Below are 18,157 nucleotides of genomic sequence, written 5' to 3'. Positions count from 1 at the left end.
TATCTCGAGAACCAATCAAGCAAATTGAACCAAATTTTGGATGAGGTGGGGTTTTCCCTTCTCTGGAAGGGGTTGTACTCACACAAATAAAGCGGATATTTTTGCAAAACTCAAAAACTAATTGAACTCGAGAAAAATTCTTCCATAAACATTAGTCAATATCAAGATCACTAAAAACTGCTTATATACACTAGATGATTCAGGGCGAGACGGCCGCAGGTCGCGAGTACTGCCGGCGGAAGCGCTGACCACTACGAGGGGGGCAGTCCCCAGAGAAAACACCTCTGTCTAGGTTTATTTGTTTTCCTAGGTCTACTGCCCTCTATTACTTTCCTTCAGTTGGGTCCGAACGAGCGACGGCGGGTAAGTGAGGATCGCACCCGCGAAATAGTACTTTTCGCTAAAAGGGTTTTCGCGAAATGGTATTCCGCTAACACTATATTCCGCATTATGGTCAACTGAGAATTGGTTTTCCGCGAAAATTCGGCGAAATGTTATATAATCACGGTGAATATTTAAATACTATTAGCTTTATTTTATCTGCCGTAATAATAATGGTGGGAGCAGCCACGTAGCCAGGGGGCCTGGCGGCCTTGGCCCATCCCCCGAAATATTTTGGCTCACATGTTTATCGCGGCACTGCAAGAGATCTGTCGCAAAGGCGAGAAGGTGTGGAGGATCCGTGGCGGTAAAGCCAAATTTTTCCAGAGCAGTGGAGCGATCGACGAGCTGGGAACGGGCTTCGTAGTATTGGGAAAAATGCAGGATCACGTAATGGACTGGAAAGCGATCAACGAGAGGATGTGTGTGTTGAGGATAAAAGGCCGTTTCTCCAACTACACCATCATAAACGAGCATTGTCCATACGAAGGTAGACCCGACGACGTGAAGGAAGCGTTCTATGTGCAGCTGCAGGCAACGTACGACAGCTGCACACGACAGGACATCAAGATCGTCATCGGCGATATGAACGCCCAGGTCGGCAGGGAAGCAATGTATAGACCGGTGATCGGGTCCCATAGCCTGCACACCGATACGAACGACAACGGCCAGCGATGCATGATCACCAGCGATGGTGATAAGAAGCACTTTCTTTTCCCACAAAGATATCCAAAAAGCCACCTGGAGATCACCTGACCAATGAACTTCGAACCAAATCGACCATATTCACATCGAGGGCCGGTTTTTCTCGAATATCACCAACGTACACTCCCTACGGGGTACGGATACCGACTCGGACAATTACCTAATAGCAGTACACGTGCGGTTAAAGCTAGATGCTTCGACCCTTGAAAACGGGTGGAGTATGATACGCTCGGCCGTCAACGGGGTCGCAACCTCGGCGCTAGGAGTGGAAACCTCGAGCGGAACCAAAAAAGTGGTCTCTAGGAAACTCCGGTAATATACGTGAGAAAGGCGAGACCACACGAAGCCAGCTCCCCCTCGATCCAAAGTGTGTTCGGCTACTGGTAGTAAGAAAACTACGGCCTCCATGAGGCCAAACCTCCGGTAATTCCGTCTCTCCTAAATGCCAGTGAGCGGAAAAATCACAAAAATACAGTGCAGATAAACCTTCCACTTGCGAAAGCTGTTTCGGGCGTAATTTTCAGGAGGTTTATCGAACACGGTGTGGACCTGGCCCTGGGGTGACATTGCGATTCTCGTTTCGAGTGATTTTGGTTCGTTTCGACCACGCTAAATGAATGGGCGAAACGAACTAAAATCACTCGAAACGAAAATCGCAATACCACCCCTGATTCAAGAGCCCTGGGTCTACAAAGGAAGAATACAAGGTATTCAAACAAGAACATGTAAGTTCTTCTATGATGACAAATATGATCCTCCGAGAGCTGCTGTCTTGGCCAACGCAAACATTAATTGTTTGCCCATTACAGAGTTCATCAAACGAGACATAGTGGCGATCAGAGTTGAGGTATCAATCGCCAAGGGAAATCCGATATTATCGTAGCATCGCCCCATTTTCCTGGAGACGTTCCTAAGGTTGCAACTCAAGAGGTTGCGGCGTTCGTCAAATTCTGCATAGAAGTCAACAAAGACTGTATTATCGGCTGCGATGCCAACGCTATCGCATTTTGTGGGGAAGCACCGACCAGGGGTGTGAAATTGTCAAAATTTTGCGGACTAAACATCCATGAATGGCGACAATTTGGAACCAGCCAGCGTATCGAAAATAACAGCTAATAATAGTTAAATTATAACTAAAAGGCTACGTTTAACTGCTTTCTAATTAATTTCAGTTGTTTTAAAACGAATCAACCTTTAAGTAGGTCCCAGCACCAAAGGTATTAAAACCAATGAGTGGGACATGGACAATGTATGTGATTTGACAGCCACACCACCTCGCTGGCACCGACATCAACAATCGAGATGAGTGCCTTTTAGAATTTCTCTCGTTAAACAATATCGACATTGCTAATAAAAACAATGAACCTACATTCATGAATGCTATGAGGCAGGAAGTCTTGGACCTGATCTTGTGAGAAGCTAAGAGGCAAAAGGTTTCGAATTTGTGGGTTTTGCTGATGATTTGGTCATCATGGTTCTTTGAAAATTCGACGACGTGATATCGGATAGAATGCAGAGGGCCTTGGTGTAGTAAAGAAGGCCTGGGCATCAATCCCTCTATAACAACAATTGTTTGTGTTGTTTCACTAGGAAGAAGAAACTGAAATTACAATCTCTACACCTTAAGGAAGAAATTAAATGTAGAGTCTCGTCTCAGGAGTAATCCTATACGCTAAACTATCTTGGCACGCACACTTAGATTTAATAATTAGCAAGGCAGACTGCCTTATGGGTATGTTCTAGACTGGTAGGAAAAAAATGGGTCCTCAAACCAAAAATGGTGATGTGGGTCTATACCGCCGTTGTGAGACCTAAGATAGCTTATGCCTCGTAGGTATGGTGGCCAAAAACTAATAAAAGCCACAGCTATTGAAAATTTGAACAAACTTCAACGATTATCATGCATGGCCGTAACTGGAGCAATGAAAAGCACACTTTCAAAGGTTCTAGAAGCTATCCTCCACTTACTACCCCTGAACCAATATGTTCAGTTAGAGGCTAAGAAAAGTGTCCTAACACTTAAACGATTGAAGACAATACTCGACGGAGATAAAACCGGTCACTTGAGTATCCTGAATCTTCTACCTGTTTGTCGGTCCAGCTGCGGAAATGAATAGTGATTGAATGGAAGCTAGAACCAACTATGACATCCCATACACATTAAACGAACCCTCACGTTCGGTATGAGTTGGGGAGGGACCTAGCCTCCACAGTGGTTCAATCAAGTTCTATACCGACAGGTCAAAAATGGAATTCAAAATGGGTGCTGGAGTGTACGGTCCCAGAACAAGAATATCTGTAGCTATGGGAGACTGGCCCACAGTCGTCCCGGGCAGCGATAACAGCTATAATAGAATATAGGGTCAGGTGGAGCAAGACGGGTCACCTAAGGAAAGTACCCGATGCGTTTTTCTACGAATTCAATTTTAAGCAGCTTATCATTTATTTAGATAAATCACTAATAATATAAATCCAAAAATAACCAAAATAAATAAAACGAAACAAAATAAAAGTTATATCAGACAAAAAGTGAAATGTCGGAAAACTACCCTTTTGCCGCATTAACTGTTTTGTGGATAAAATATATGCCGGGCCAGCTAAAAACTTATTTAATAACAACAATAAATAAACTCAAAAATATAGATATATGGACAAACATAGAGTGCCACACAAGTCTTTTTCAGTCTAACCCATCTTGCCCCTATTGAGCTGGTAGAACAAAATACATGTTTATTTAAAACTTTGTAGTATATAACAAACTAGCTGACCCGACAAACTTCCCCCATTGCTTAGCCTGATAAAATAAAGCGGATAGCATTTAAATATTCGCCATCATTGCAAACCATTTAGCCGAATACCATTTTGCGGAACACCAATTCTCGGTTGACTATAACGCGGAATATAGAGTTTCGCAAAATACTATTTCGCGAAAAACCTTACGCGGGATGTACCATTTCACGGAAAATCTTTTCGTAGAAAGTACCATTTCGCAGGGGTGACCCAACTGAAGGAAAGTAATAGAGGTCAGTAGATCTAGGAAAATAAATAAACCTAGATAGAGGTAATCTCTACGGGGAGCTGCCCCTCACAGTGGCCGGCGCTTCCGACTGCAGGTCGCCGGCAACACTCGCGGCGTGTGGCCGTCGCACGCTGAATTATCTAATGTTACTATTGATAGTTTTTGGTGGTTAATCAATAACAAGATTAATGTTTTATGAAAGAATCTAAAATTGCTCGAATTCGATTAGTTTTTGAGTTACGCAAAAATTTCTGTTTTATTTGTATGAGAGTCCTTATCCCCCTACCACAGGGGTGAGGGGTCTCAAACCATCATTAAAAGAATGCTGGCTCCAAAACCCCCCCACATGCCAAATTTGGTCCCATTTGCTCGATTACTTCTCGAGTTATGCAGAAATTTGTATTTCATTTGCATGGGAGCCCCCCCCTCCTAAAAACCGAGAGGGGTCCAATTTCATCATAGAAAAAATTCATGCCTCCAAAAACACCCACATGCCAAATATGGTTCCATTTGATTAACTAGTTCTCGAGTTATAAGGAAATTTGTATTTCATTTGTATAGGAGCCCCCTCTCCTGAAGCGGGGAAAGGTTTCAATTCATCATAGAAAACATTCTTGTCTCCAAAAACACCCATATGTCATATTTTGTTCCACTTGCTTGATTAGTTCACGAGTTACGAGGAAATTTGTGTTTCATTGGTATGGGAGCGGCACTAAAAGCCTTTAAAGTTTTTAAGTGCTCCTCAAAAATTGTCTGGGATTGCAATTGCTTCTTACGACAACTAAGCCAAGTGAACTCGGTAAAATTGTACTAGGTTCCTGGTCATTGCGCTATAGAGTGGAATGAACTTGCAGACGAACCAGCCAGATGTGGATCTAACCCTCCATTCACGGTTCCAAATCCATTTCGCTGCATCCCTGACTGTGTGCTGAAAAGTGAGCTGACACAACGGGAGAGTCGAACAGGCATGGCCAATTGGATGGCCGTACAATCCCTCAAACAATCAAAAAAATTATAACGCCGTGTATTAGGGTTACTCAAAAGTTGACATCAAGAAATCTCAGCACGCTTACCGGTCTTGCGACAGGACATTGTGCGAGTAAATACCATCTTCGGAATCTCGGTTTCGTACAAGATAACATTTGTCGCTTGTGTAATGCCGAGCGTGATATCTCGGAACACTTGCTCTGCAATTGTGGAGCACTAATAGGACGTAGAGTGCAGTATCCCAAAAATGGTCTACCAGAGCCAAGGGAGATCTGCTTTGCGTCGCCGATCAAGGTAACAACGTTCAAAAACCAAGTCATCCCTGATTGGTACCTGTCTCGCTCCAGCTACGAGCCTATTACTTACTTAACAAGTGATAGGTAAGCTTGAAGCGTACAGTAAAAGAAATAAACGGGGCATAGCACAATAGTTCAAAATAATGGACGCAGTGGTAAGAGTACTCAACAGAAGAGGGAGTTTCATAACGCAATTCTTGACAGTTATTCAAGATCAGTGTTATCGCTCAGAAGTACGAAAAATCGAGCAGATATAGTATAATGGGGACATGGCAATCGCTCGCATTATTCCAATTTTTCTCGGTGACGGTAATTGCGGCTTTTAAAAGTAGAGAGTGTTGGTTATTGGGTTATTAGGTTAGGTTACATGCTATACATGAAACTAAAACTGGCGGTTGCTGAAGGACTCAACAAACCACCTACTCATGGAAGAGAAATTAATGTATCTAAAGTAATTGCTCAGATTGAGTAATTTTTATAAAAGAGAATTTGAAATCAAAGCATATTAATAGCTAAAACAATAAAAACATTAAATGCATACCTGTCTGCAAGATTCTTGTGTTTCGCAACTTTTGATGCAATTTGTAATCTATGTTCAGTAATGATTCTCTGCTCAATCGCTTGCGATAGTGCTTTTCCACTCGCGCCTCCACATATTGCGATCTCTCTAAGGCCTAACTCAAGAGCATGTTTGTCGCTTAAGGATTACTCGATCTGTATAAAACATTTCAATTATTGCCCTTTGCATTGAAAGTTGGATTTTGAGCACACTTGTTCAGTCACACATTTTGTAGGTGAGAAAAGCTGCCAAAATTTCGTGGTAAAAACCCATGAATCTTGGGTTTGAATTCTAATGCTTAAGTAGAGTTGTTATCGACGCTACGAATAATATAAAAATAGTTTCTAAATACATAATTCCGCGCATAATTCATAATTTTAACAAATATGCAGCATATATGAAATAAATGAAAAATTAAATACTATTTGCTTTTCCTACAACTGGTACTGGCGCCACTGCTAAATCAAATGTCACCTCAGATGGGAGAGTTGTAATGATGGGAAATGCCGATCAAAATCTTTAACGATTATGGATCAAGTTTTCTTATCGTTAATAATTAATAACGATAATATGACAGTATAAGCAAAAATACGTAAGAAATAGAACAAAAATGTTAAAATAATAACAAGCCAAGACTCCACCCTCTTTAAACCCTCCAATTTTCGATACTCTTCCGTGACGATAAAGTTTGATGGTATTATCGATATAAGATTACTAGCGATATTATCAGTAGCACACTTTTCATCACAGTTTTGAAGGTTGCACTTTATAACTGTGCAGTCCAATTGAGTGCGAAGAGCGCAATAAATTATGACTATTAAATTTTCAACCGTTACTCACCAGGTCATTGACTAATTCACAAGGGTATATTTTACGCTCAAGGATTGCAATTGGCAATCGTAAAGCCATAGCTTAGCCAGTACATTTCCTAAAAAAGTTATTTATCACAATTTGCTCCTAGTAGTTTGCGTCTCATGTGTAGTAATCCAAATATACCTGACGAATATTAAAGAAAAGATAATAGCAATAATTCATACAATCAAAAAATATCGAATACTACCTATAGATGATGGTCTGCATGCAGATAGGATATATAAATTGCCTTTATTACAGTTCCAAATATACGTTTCCAACAGTCTATCCCGCAGCTCCCTCGCCGCAGTCAAGTTAAATGGAAATATTTGGACATCATTTCGCGTTTTATCCAAAAACACTTCACGGACACGTCTAAACCACCGATTGAACTGTTTAGAGCGGAAGTCCAGCACCATCCGCAATTAAAAAAATAAAACAGACAAGCTATAAATAACACCGATTACACCATAACAGTTTAGCAGTTTGTTTTTGTTAGTGCACTACACAGTAAAATAATTCAACCTGTTTTCACGTACACAGAAAATAATTTAATACAATTTGTCACTAAAAGATTAGATTTTTTTTATTATTTGTTTTGCACTAACAAACTGTTCATAATATCAAAAAAATTTTAATAAAAACAAAAAAACTCACAACTAAGCACATCACTCGTGACTCAAATTTTTCGTAATGGCGGTGCGGTTTCAAATGACAGAAAGAAAAAGGGCAAAATAAACATAAAATTGTCATCAAGAAACGCGTTTCCATAGTCGGTTGAAAAGCACTAAACTTATACTGTTACGATAACCCATAAAAATGTTAAAACTACCATGATATTCTTACAGTTAGTAAGTTACCAATTTTATGGTCCTGTTGACAATTCAATATTGTTATATCAAGCTGCAAAAATATTGTCATTAGAAGTATGAGAGAAAAGTCAATTTAACCACGGAAATAGTCAGCGATTTGCTTGTTGTCATAGTAGTTTTAACCACGAAACTTCTTAAGTTGACAATAATCATGGTAAGCGCTACAATATTGCAATATAGTTAAGATGACCATGCATACATGTTTCGCATTACCATGGTTTTTTTCTCAGTGTAATCGCAATAACATGGTATCACTCAAAAAAATCAGCACGTCAAGTTTACGTGAAAACATATGTAATTCTCATCCATCACAGTTTTCATGTAACATTCACGTGAATTGTTGGTAACTCGCACTCATACTAACCAGTTTACGTACGATCCCGGTAAATTTTATCAATTTTCCCGTTAACTAGTACATGAAGTTCACGTAAGTTGCTGCACAGAAGTTTACATGATTTTTCACGTGGATGCGACATGTTGATTTTTTTGAGTGTAGGATTATCGAAATTTTTTGACGTAGAACTACGTCTTACGGCGGGTGTCAACCAAAATTTGGAGTCAAGCCACCGTCACGAAAGAATGAAAGATTTTGAGCGCTAATAGCTCTTCCAATTTAAAACGGATTTTGATCATAAACGATGCAGCAATTGTATGGCTTTCTTGAAAAGATTGTTTGCCAGTCGCTAAATAGTTAAATTTAACGGAAGCTTTCAGGCTAAAAATTTTCATTACATTTTCCGTATACGCTCATTTATTTTAACTCTAAATTGAGTAAAATTGTACTCAGTTTCGTTAAAAGTGGATCTACTCTGAATAGAGTGGTTATGCTGTTACTCACTTATGAGTAGCGTAGCTACATGTCAAAGCTGAGTAGTTCTTACTCACTTCTCATTCTGCATAAATTAACCAAACTGAGTAACTTTTACCCATTTCTGTTATTTTAAAATTAAGGGAAATTTCGGAAGTTTTACATTTATAATAATTGTAACAAACATAATAGATTAAATATTTAAAGTTTGAACTCACAATAAAAACAAGAAAAAAATGTTGAGCGTGACAAGCTTGATGAGGTCATAGGTATTGTACGAGCCGACCTGATACAGGAAGCGTGCGCATCGTCTGCCTGCAGTTTTTGGTGATTCTATCTACAACATTTAGCACTCCTTACTCCTCCTGATTCGTGTGTATTCAGGCTATTCCGGTAGAGACTTTCTTCTAGCGCGCACCAGAACAAAAGTTAGTTGGTTCAGTCTCACAAACCAAGGTGTCCGATTTAAAGCTGGGGTGACATTACGCATCTCGTTTCGAGTGATTTTCGTTCGAGACGCTCATTTGTTTAACGTGGTCGAAACGAACCAAAATCACTCGAAACGAGATGCGCAATGTCACCCCTGGCTTCTAGCTTTCAGTTCTATCGGGTCGTTTCGGTTATGCTGACAGATGCATGATGACGTAAATGTAGTATTCATGTAGCCTCGTTAACGGTTAAATTTTACATTTTACGATGTTTTTCATTGTCAAGATTACTGGATTATTTTGTAAGCTCTGTAGTCTTTGAGGAAGTGATTCGGGACCCCTATCTGAGCATCTTCGGCCGCCGTTGAAACCAATCGATGTCAAACTTAGGAATTTGAGTGATCGGTAGCGGATCTTTTTTATCTAACTGAAAATGGAAAATTCTGTATTTGTTATTTTTTTGATATTTGGAAGAACTTACTGGAGAGAGGCATAAAACAATGTGCACAGATACTCGGACTCAGGATATGAAAAAATCTTATAAATTATTTTACGTTGGGATTCATTTGGAACCGATTTTTCCTTGGTGGATATTAACTCGTTGGTGACTTGGTCTGAAATGAAATTAAAGAATGTATTTCGTGAATTAAAATGTGTCGACGATTTGTTCAATGCTCTCGCAGAGGACAAGATTAAACATGTGAAGAAGCAGCAAGTTGCACTCCGTGTTGATCGATCGTGTGTAGACCATATCACAACACTCCGCATTATATTGGAGCATATCAACGAATTTCAAGACTTTCTTCTGCTGGTGTTCGTTGACTTCGAAAAAGAGTGTCACCGACTCAACCACGAAAACATCTGGCGCGCAACTGAGGCCCTTTACTTTGTACGACCACGGCGCGACGCGACTTCGCTCACATTAGTTTAAATAAGTAGCCCTGCTGCCGACGAAAAAGGGTATTCAAACGAATGTGAGCGAAGTCGCGTCGCGTTTACTCTGGGGGTACCCTAAGGCGTAGCAGAGTTTCAGATAAGCTACTCCATCTCATCGAGGCTCAATACGAAACGAGGCGAGGCAAGGTTTTGCACAACGACGTCTTGTCCGAAGCTATAAGGGTTACTGGTAATGTGACAAGGCTGCAAACATCGATTCTGACCACTACCTTTTGACGGTTAAAATGCGCCTAAGACTCCCTTGTTACCAACCTTCTGAACCATCTCCCACCGCGGTACATTCTTTTTTATATTGTTTATGCAGGGAGAAAATCGTTGTTGTCGGTGTTGGCGTTGGTGTCTTCTCCAACGACCGCAAGCATCACCCGCCGAGTGGCCACGGAACGCGGACGAAACATCACATGCTCCACCGTTTCCTCGGCTACTGTACAAGCGGGGCAAAAGGGCGAGCCTACCCGCCCACCCGTATGTAGATACTTCTTGAAGCATCCATGGCTTGACAAAAACTGGATAAGGAGAAAGTTTACCTCACCATGTCTTCTACCGATTTAGGACGAGATGTTCTGAATCAGCCTATTGGTCCACCTGCCGTGCTCAGCATGATCCCAGTCCGCCTGCCATCGCTTAACAGAGTCCAGCCTAACTCTGTCCCTAGCGCCTCTGACGTTCCTCTGCCTATGGCACTCGATATCCTCACCTAGAAATATGCATATGGGAATCATGGCTGCAATGACCCTTATCGCATCCAACGATATGGTACAGTAGCCACACGCTAGAAGCTAGAAACCTGAAATCATGTGCTATTTTGCTCATTTTAAAGATTAAATATCTATCCGTGAAGATGGGACCGGATAAATTGGCTACCTGTGGGGACCTGCTGATAGTCAGGATCTGGGGCATAGAACAGCTTCGGTAGGAGTGGAAGGAGGAAGTAATATGCCCAATATACAAGTAGGACGACTCCCAGTTGGCTTCGAGGTACGATGTTGGATTAATAAGCCAGTCGTCGAATGTTCGAATCTCGACTGGGAGAGGCTGTTGGAGTCAATAGTATCGTAGCAACTGGCCCTGCAATTGTCCTGTACTTTAAAAGCTGACTGGAAAGTCTGTCGTATAAAAACAGAAGGTCAAGTTTCGATAACGGAATGTAGTACCTAGGCTTTGCTTTGCTTTGCTTGTTTTAAGAAGCGCGACAAGCTGGAATGTGAGAACTATCGAGGACCCTGCGTGCTGATCAATACCGACGCCGGCCACGTCCGAATGCGGTTTCTGGCGGGATGGGAAGGAATGTTAGTCCAATACTTGTTGCTAATAAAGACCAGGGAATCCTCTGCATGTTCACAAGCATCAAGCTTGTGGCTGCTGCTTGTTCAAAACGAAGAAGCAAAATAAACTTGCGTGTTTTTTGCTTACTACAGAGCACAGTATAGCCTAGGTGCTACATTCCGATTTGGAATTTTGACCTTCTGTTTTTATACGACAGACTTCGCAGCCTGTAAGAGTACGAGACAATTGTAGGACTAGTGCTACAAATCCTTTGACTCTTTCAGTCGAGATTCGAATTCCCGATCAGATGATTCTAACAAAAATCTTACAGAATTGTTGCTCAAGTTGATATTTCAATCAAACTTTGTTATTTTGTTACAATTTTAGTTATTTTAACTGCTAACGATATCAAGTTTATAACCAAACGCAAAGGAGACTTTGTTATAAATACTTTACTCAGACATTTTGCTTTTCTAACGCTGCAAACAAGCGACAGCGACAGCGCAGTTATGAACTATCTTATTAATGCATGTTCTTTTAATATAACAATAACATATTTGTTCTACCGGACAATGTGTTTCGGATGACCGCTCTTTACAGCAGGCACAGGTTTTGTTGTGTGGCAAGCTTTAAGCTGCGAAAGCATTATATTTTAGAATAAATTTTCACTTTTAGATTAAGTAGTAACTTACAAATTTCGGTCTTCCAATTAGTTTTAACCGTTATGTGTTCGACAGGGTACCCGGGTACCTTTTCAGATTTCAAAGTAAGAAATTCTAAAGTTTTCTTCGACCGAGGATACTGAAACTCTGTGACATCTCAGAACTAGCTAAATTACAACTTTTTATAAAATAAGATTTCATGTAGCACTTAAGGGGGAGGAAAGGGGGGGCTTCGGAATTTTTTACCCTTGAAGTGCTCGACAAGGGTACCCGGGTACCCACAAATTGAAATGCTTGTAACTTTGGCAATATTTGACCGATGTGGACCATCTTACCACCTAAAGATTCAGGAACTTATCCACTTTCAGTGGGATTGCAACAGAACCGGATGTGGTTCATCTGGTTTCCGGAAATCCGATATTCCGAGCATGTGTTCCGGAATTAAAGCTAAAAAGTGCTGAAAAGGATTTTTCTATCTTCGCTAAAGAGATAGAAGGTTACTGTCTTCTGGAAAATTTCTTGTAATAATATGCTCTAAAACTTTGCAGAACCCATAATGTGTTATATTGAAACTGAAGAAAAATAAAATTTTTATTTCACTTTTAAGGGGATTAATCAAAATTTTAATTTCACCAAACGATAGAACTTTTAATTTAAAGAAACTCTTCCAAAGCCTTCATAAACCTAAAATCAAGTTTTCCCACTCAAAACTGTAATACGCACGTTTATTTGGTTTTGAACCACTGTGAAGCCCCACGGGAATATGTTCCGGAATGGCCATGCCGGGGCAAAATCATCAGATAGAGTTAAAACAATGAAAGACGACCTTCCGGAGTAATTTCATGAATTTAGATACCCATATTGCCAGTGTTGCAATCCAAACAGTTCTTTGGCCACAGGAGGTCCCATGGGAACTTGTTCCAGAATGGTCATTCTGAGGATAAATCATTATACTGTTTTAAAACTATGAAAAATGACCTTTCGTAGTCATTTGAGGAATTTTGGATACCTATATTACTATGATTACATCCAAAATCTTAAAAAGTGCTTTAATTCCGGAACACACCCTCGGAATACCGGATTTCCGGGAACCAGATGAACCACTTCCGGTTCTGTTGCAACCCCACTGAAAGTGGATAAGTTCCTGAATCTTTAGGTGGTAAGATGGTCCAATTCGGTCAAACATTGCTAAAGTTACAAGCGTTTCAATTTGTGGGTACCCGGGTACCCTTGTCGAGCACTTAAAGGTGTTTTTTTTGTCGAACACATAACGGTTAAGTAGAACAATTTTAATTAGGAACAAATTTAGGTAAATGCAATCAATTTTAACTTTAGATAATATAATCAAATTTTAGCTTTTTTATTTTCACTCAATGGCGCGTCCTTCTTACTCGCTGCTCATCGAAAAAGTGTCGAATTCTCCTAGACGGAAGTCACCTCGCATGTAGTTTTGCTGTCAGCAGATATTTTGCGCTGTGGCGCTGCGCGTGACTTCAGAACAGTGCACCCAGTATCAACATCCTCCCCCACGTAACACTGGTCACCGGAACCCTCGTGCCCAGTTTTACCGACCTGCGCCACATCCAAAATTGCTAACCTTGAGACTGGTCTTCTAAAGAGACCTCTGTTTGTTTGAACCATTGCCTGACGAATTCGACCGTCATGCCCCGTATAGACCTTGACAATTCGACCGCGTACCCAACCGTTTCTTCTCGTTTCCTCAACGATGAAGACGAGATCGCCGACTTCCGCAGGTTTCGCGTCCTCAAATCATTTTGTTCGCCGCGTTAGGGTTGGCAGGTACTCCCGCGTCCAGCGTGTCCAAAACGTATTCATCTGCTGTTGAACTTGGCCCCAAGTACTTCTTAGTGCAACTGCTTCCTCCGTAGGTTCCGCTGCCGGTTGTCGTACACCGCTTGAATTGCCCAGGAGGAAGTGGTTGGGCGTAAGCGCTTCCGCCTCCTCGGAATCCAGTGGCAGGTACGTTAGTGGCCTGGAGTTGACGATTCCTTCTGCCTCTATCGCCAAAGTGAGTAAGCCTTCATCATCCAATCTCTGTCCCCCATTAGCTGCTTCCATCGCCGACTTCACGGAACGAACCATCCGTTCCCATGATCCTCCTATATGTGGGGCGTTAGGTGGAATGAACACCCATTTCGTAAATGTGTTGGTGAATGTTACTGCCATCGTTCCGTGAATTTTCCGCATCTGCTCTCGTAGTACCCTGTCGGCTCCCTGGAAGTTCGTCCCGTTGTCAGAGTGGATTTCCAAGGGTGCTCCTCGACGGCTTACAAATCGGCGTATGCTCATTATACATGATTCGGTTGAGAGTGTATACACGACTTCTACGTGTACGGCACGGATTGTCAAGCACGTAAATAGGGCAACCCATCTTTTGGCGTTGCTTCGTCCGAGCTTGACATTGAGTGGCCCGAACAGATCCAGCCCTACGTAGCTGAATGGTCTCGTAAACGACGCTAGACGAGCAAGCGGGAGTGGAGCCATCCGCGGAATACTCGGCTTTGAGTTCTTAATTTTGCACCACTGGCACCTTCTGGTAATCATTCTCACGACCGTGCGAAGCTTTGGAACGTAGTACTGCTGTCTAACCTCATTGACTACGGTTTCCGAATTTCCATGATGGTATTTCCTATGGAAAGAGTCGACGACGAGCGAGAGGTTAAGCGATGTTTCTGGGGTAGAATGGCAGGAAATTTGGTATTCCTTGCAACATTCGCTGCCTGTATTCTGCTATCCACTCGTAGGATTCCACGCTCGTCAATCATGGGTGACAACTGATAAATGCTGCTGCATCGGCCTAGGGGCTCTTGTGATTCAACCGGAAGTTGCTGATTCTGTTTTAACACGTCAACCTCAGCCGAAAAGACTTCCCATTGTACCGACCGGATCAAGTACTCCAACGCATGAGTTAGCTCCGCTTGTGTAAGGCTACCGAAGGTCAGTTGCTTTCGATTTACCGCAGCGCGAGTGTTTCCTATGAAGCGGTGAGTGTATGCTGTGGCCCGTAGGGCGCGGTTCCAATTGGAAAACCTTTCCAAATCGACCACTAACTGGGTTTTAGCGACTTCTTGATGGACGAATATAGAACGTAGCTCCTCTCCACCATCTTCAATTCGCGATTCAAATTTGGCTGGCCACTGGTCTTCGTTGCACCATATAAACTTGGGACCCCTGAACCATTCACTGTCGGCCTTGAGTTCTGGCCCTTTTCCCCATTTAGTTGCGGTATCTGCTATATTCTTCTTTGTTGGTACGTAGCTCCATTCATCTGCGTTAGTCTCGGTCAAAATGTCTCCAGCACGCACGGCCACGAACTGCTTGTAGCGGCGTTCATGGGAATTAATCCACGATAGTACGGTAGTCGAGTCAGACCAGAACACTCTCTTTGTTATTTGTATTGAATGCCCTTCCGTAACAAACTGCACCAATCGGACCCCTAAAACAGCCGCTCGTAGCTCCAATCGTGGGATGGACATCGGCTTGATTGGAGCGACTTTACTTTTGGCGGCCGCAAGTGAACACTCGACTTTCCCTTTCTGATCAACGGTCCTGAAATACGCTACTGCTGCGAATGCGTCTTCACTCGCATCCACGAAAACGTGTAGTTCAACGTACTGATAACGGCTAACACTGGCTCCCAGGAAGTAGCAACGCGGGATTCGAAGGTGTTGCACGTCTTTCAACAGCTGCATCCACTTTCGCCAGCGGTCATGACACGCTTTGCTGACTGTTTGATCCCAGTTTATTCCGGATTTCCAAATCGCCTGTAACAGGATCTTGCCTTGCACCGTGAATGTAGATAGCAAGCCGATGGGGTCGAAGAAACTCATCAAACATTTGAGGACTTGCCTTTTGGTAGGCGGTGCTCCCGAAGTTATCACTATTTGAATTTCCGGCTGCATCAACATCGAAAATCCAAGAAGATCCTCCTGTGGATGCCAGAGTAGACCCAGAACTCGCTCGCACTTGTCCTCGGTCGGTGAACCTAAACACCGCACTTCCGACTCCTCCTTCTCGCCCAGACTGTTGAGCACGCCGGAACTGTTGGACTGGAAATTACGTATGTTGAAGCCACCTTTGCTGTGGATTGCTCGAACCGCTTGCATAACTCTTGCTGCCTCTTCTGCGCTTCCAAAGCTCTCCAACAAATCGTCGATGTAGTGGTTCTTCACTATGCACTCCACTCCTCGCGGGTATTCCTCGGCGAACTCCATCGCATTTTGGTTTTTCACGAATTGGGCGGACGCAGGCGAACATTTTGACCCAAATGTAGCAACGTTCATTAAAAACACTTCAGGAGCTTCGAACGGATTGCTTCTCCAGAGGAATCGCTGAGCATGACGGTCCACTTCACGAATTAGAATTTGGTGGAACATCTCTGCTATGTCGGCTATTACAGCAAACGCGAACTGCCGATACCGTAACAAAACTGCAGGTAACGAGGCTAACTGGTCCGGGCCTTTCAGAAGCATATCATTCAAGCTTATTCCACGTACTTTGGCTGCTGCATCCCATATCATCCGCATCTTGTCAGGTTTCTTCGGATTGAACATCACTCCTATGGGCAGGTACCACACCCGCTTATTGTCAGCTTGCTCCAAATCTTGAGTTGTAGCTCGACGAACGTATCCCTTCGCCAAGTAGCCGTTGATTTGCTTTGTCAGTTTCTCTTTTAGTAGAGGTTTCCGCTTCATACTTCGTTCGAGACAATCCAGACGCTTCATAGCCATTCCATAGCTATCGGGTAGTTTGACATCATCAAATCGCCACAACAGCCCAGTTTCGTATCTATCTCCTACTCTTTTGGTTGTCAGCTTGAGTAAATCAAGCGCTCTTCTCTCCTCATCCGACATCATGGGTTCTGTTGACCGGGTCCCGATATCTTCGAGCGTGAAAAACTCCTTCACCATGTCGTGCAGATTTTGATCCGATGAACAATCACAAGCGTGTAAGTTAAGAGACGTTGTCCGTGGAGTTTCTGCTTGTCCCTCGTATATGCACCAGCCTAAGCGGGTTTTTACTGCTACTGGATCATTCACCCCGCCTTCGCGGGTTTTCAGCGGGACGGTTAACCTTATGTTGTCGATTCCCACCAATAAGCGTGGGGTTGCCGACTCGTAGCCTTGAACTGGAATGCCCCGGAGATGGGGATAGTCGCGTGACAATCGCTCAACATCCACGCTTTGACTAGGTAGAGTGAGCTCTTTTACGGTGCGTACGTTTCGCAGCTCATAATGACGCTGACCGTCGCGAGATAACGATAGGCATACAGTTCGGGATTTGTTTTCAACACGCGACATATTACCCGTCCATTTCAAGCAGAGCGGTTGCTCCTCACCATCAACTCCCAACTGCTTCACCAGTCCATCTTCGATTAACGTGATGGACGAACCATCATCTAAGAAAGCATAAGTGCAAATGCTTTTGCCTCCTCCATGTACCGTCACAGGAATAATTCTGTGTGTATGGTTTTCTGCTGCTGATACCACTGAACGGGGAAAATGTAACAGTGGGTGATGTCGATACTGGCATCCGTTTACACCACAAACTCCAGAGCTGCGACAGGAACGCCTGCCGTGTGCATTCAGGCAATTCCGGCAAATACCTTGCTGTTGTACGAAACGGCATCGTCCGTCAACCGAATAGGATTTGAATGTTCTACAGTCTTTCAGACGGTGGCCCATCTGATGACAAGCAGCACAATTTTTGTCGTCTACGCTGTTGTTTTGCGGTGCTTCCGTGTGAGAATGAACTCGCTTTTGTCGACGACCTTCATCACATTTGCTCGCCGCTCCAGTATAGAGTAACCCGACTTGCAGACGTCACGAGTCCTCGCATGAATTCACCAAACACTTTTAAATTCACTTCTTCTTTTCCTTCCATAAACTTTACCCACTCCATTTTAATGTGCACTGGCAATTTGTCCACTAACTCGATCATTAACGATGGGTTTGACAGATGAGCTTGTTGATTTGCTGCTTCAAGATGATCGCAAAGCGTCTGCACTGCCATCCCGAAGTCGATGAGAGATTCAAGCTTCTCTGCTTTCGGCGCGGGGACGGAGTGAACTTTATCGATGAGCGCATTTATCAACAGCTCCGGACGACCGTATAATATGCAAAGTGTTTCTATGATCTGGGGGACCGACGCGGGGAGAAGAAGACGACTGCGAACTGATTCAAGGGCAGCGCCCTTCAGAGAACTTTGGAGTCTAATTAAGTTTTCGGCGGGACTGTAGCCGCAGGTCAATGTAGAGGTCATAAAATTGCTAATAAATACTGGCCAGTCGGCTGGACTGCCAGAAAAGGTGGGAAGGTCACGGGGCATAACTTATCTCGCCGCTA

General features: G+C 42.9%; 2 protein-coding genes across 2 annotated transcripts; both read right to left on the bottom strand.

Annotated features, from left to right (window-relative positions):
- Positions 1-14,410: 14,410 nt before the first annotated feature.
- LOC128745869 (uncharacterized) lies at positions 14,411-17,497 on the bottom strand. Its single transcript, XM_053842936.1, has one exon. The coding sequence runs from the start codon at positions 17,495-17,497 to the stop codon at positions 14,411-14,413; it is 3,087 nt and encodes a 1,028-aa protein (XP_053698911.1).
- A 91-nt stretch (positions 17,498-17,588) lies between these two features.
- Positions 17,589-18,140, bottom strand: LOC128745868 (uncharacterized). Its single transcript, XM_053842934.1, has one exon. It carries the CDS (start codon positions 18,138-18,140, stop codon positions 17,589-17,591), a length of 552 nt encoding a protein of 183 aa, XP_053698909.1.
- Between the last annotated feature and the right edge of the window lie 17 nt (positions 18,141-18,157).

Source organism: Sabethes cyaneus, chromosome 1, assembly GCF_943734655.1.
Source record: "Sabethes cyaneus chromosome 1, idSabCyanKW18_F2, whole genome shotgun sequence".
In the NCBI taxonomy this organism is placed as follows: domain Eukaryota; kingdom Metazoa; phylum Arthropoda; class Insecta; order Diptera; family Culicidae; genus Sabethes; species Sabethes cyaneus.
Note: the sequence above shows the minus strand (reverse complement) of the source record. Positions and strands in the feature narration are given on the sequence as shown.

Coding starts and splice junctions, on each gene's coding strand:
- LOC128745869 (XM_053842936.1), bottom strand. CDS start 17,497: ATGGGCCACCGTCTGAAAGACTGTAGAACATTCAAATCCTATTCGGTT.
- LOC128745868 (XM_053842934.1), bottom strand. CDS start 18,140: ATGCCCCGTGACCTTCCCACCTTTTCTGGCAGTCCAGCCGACTGGCCA.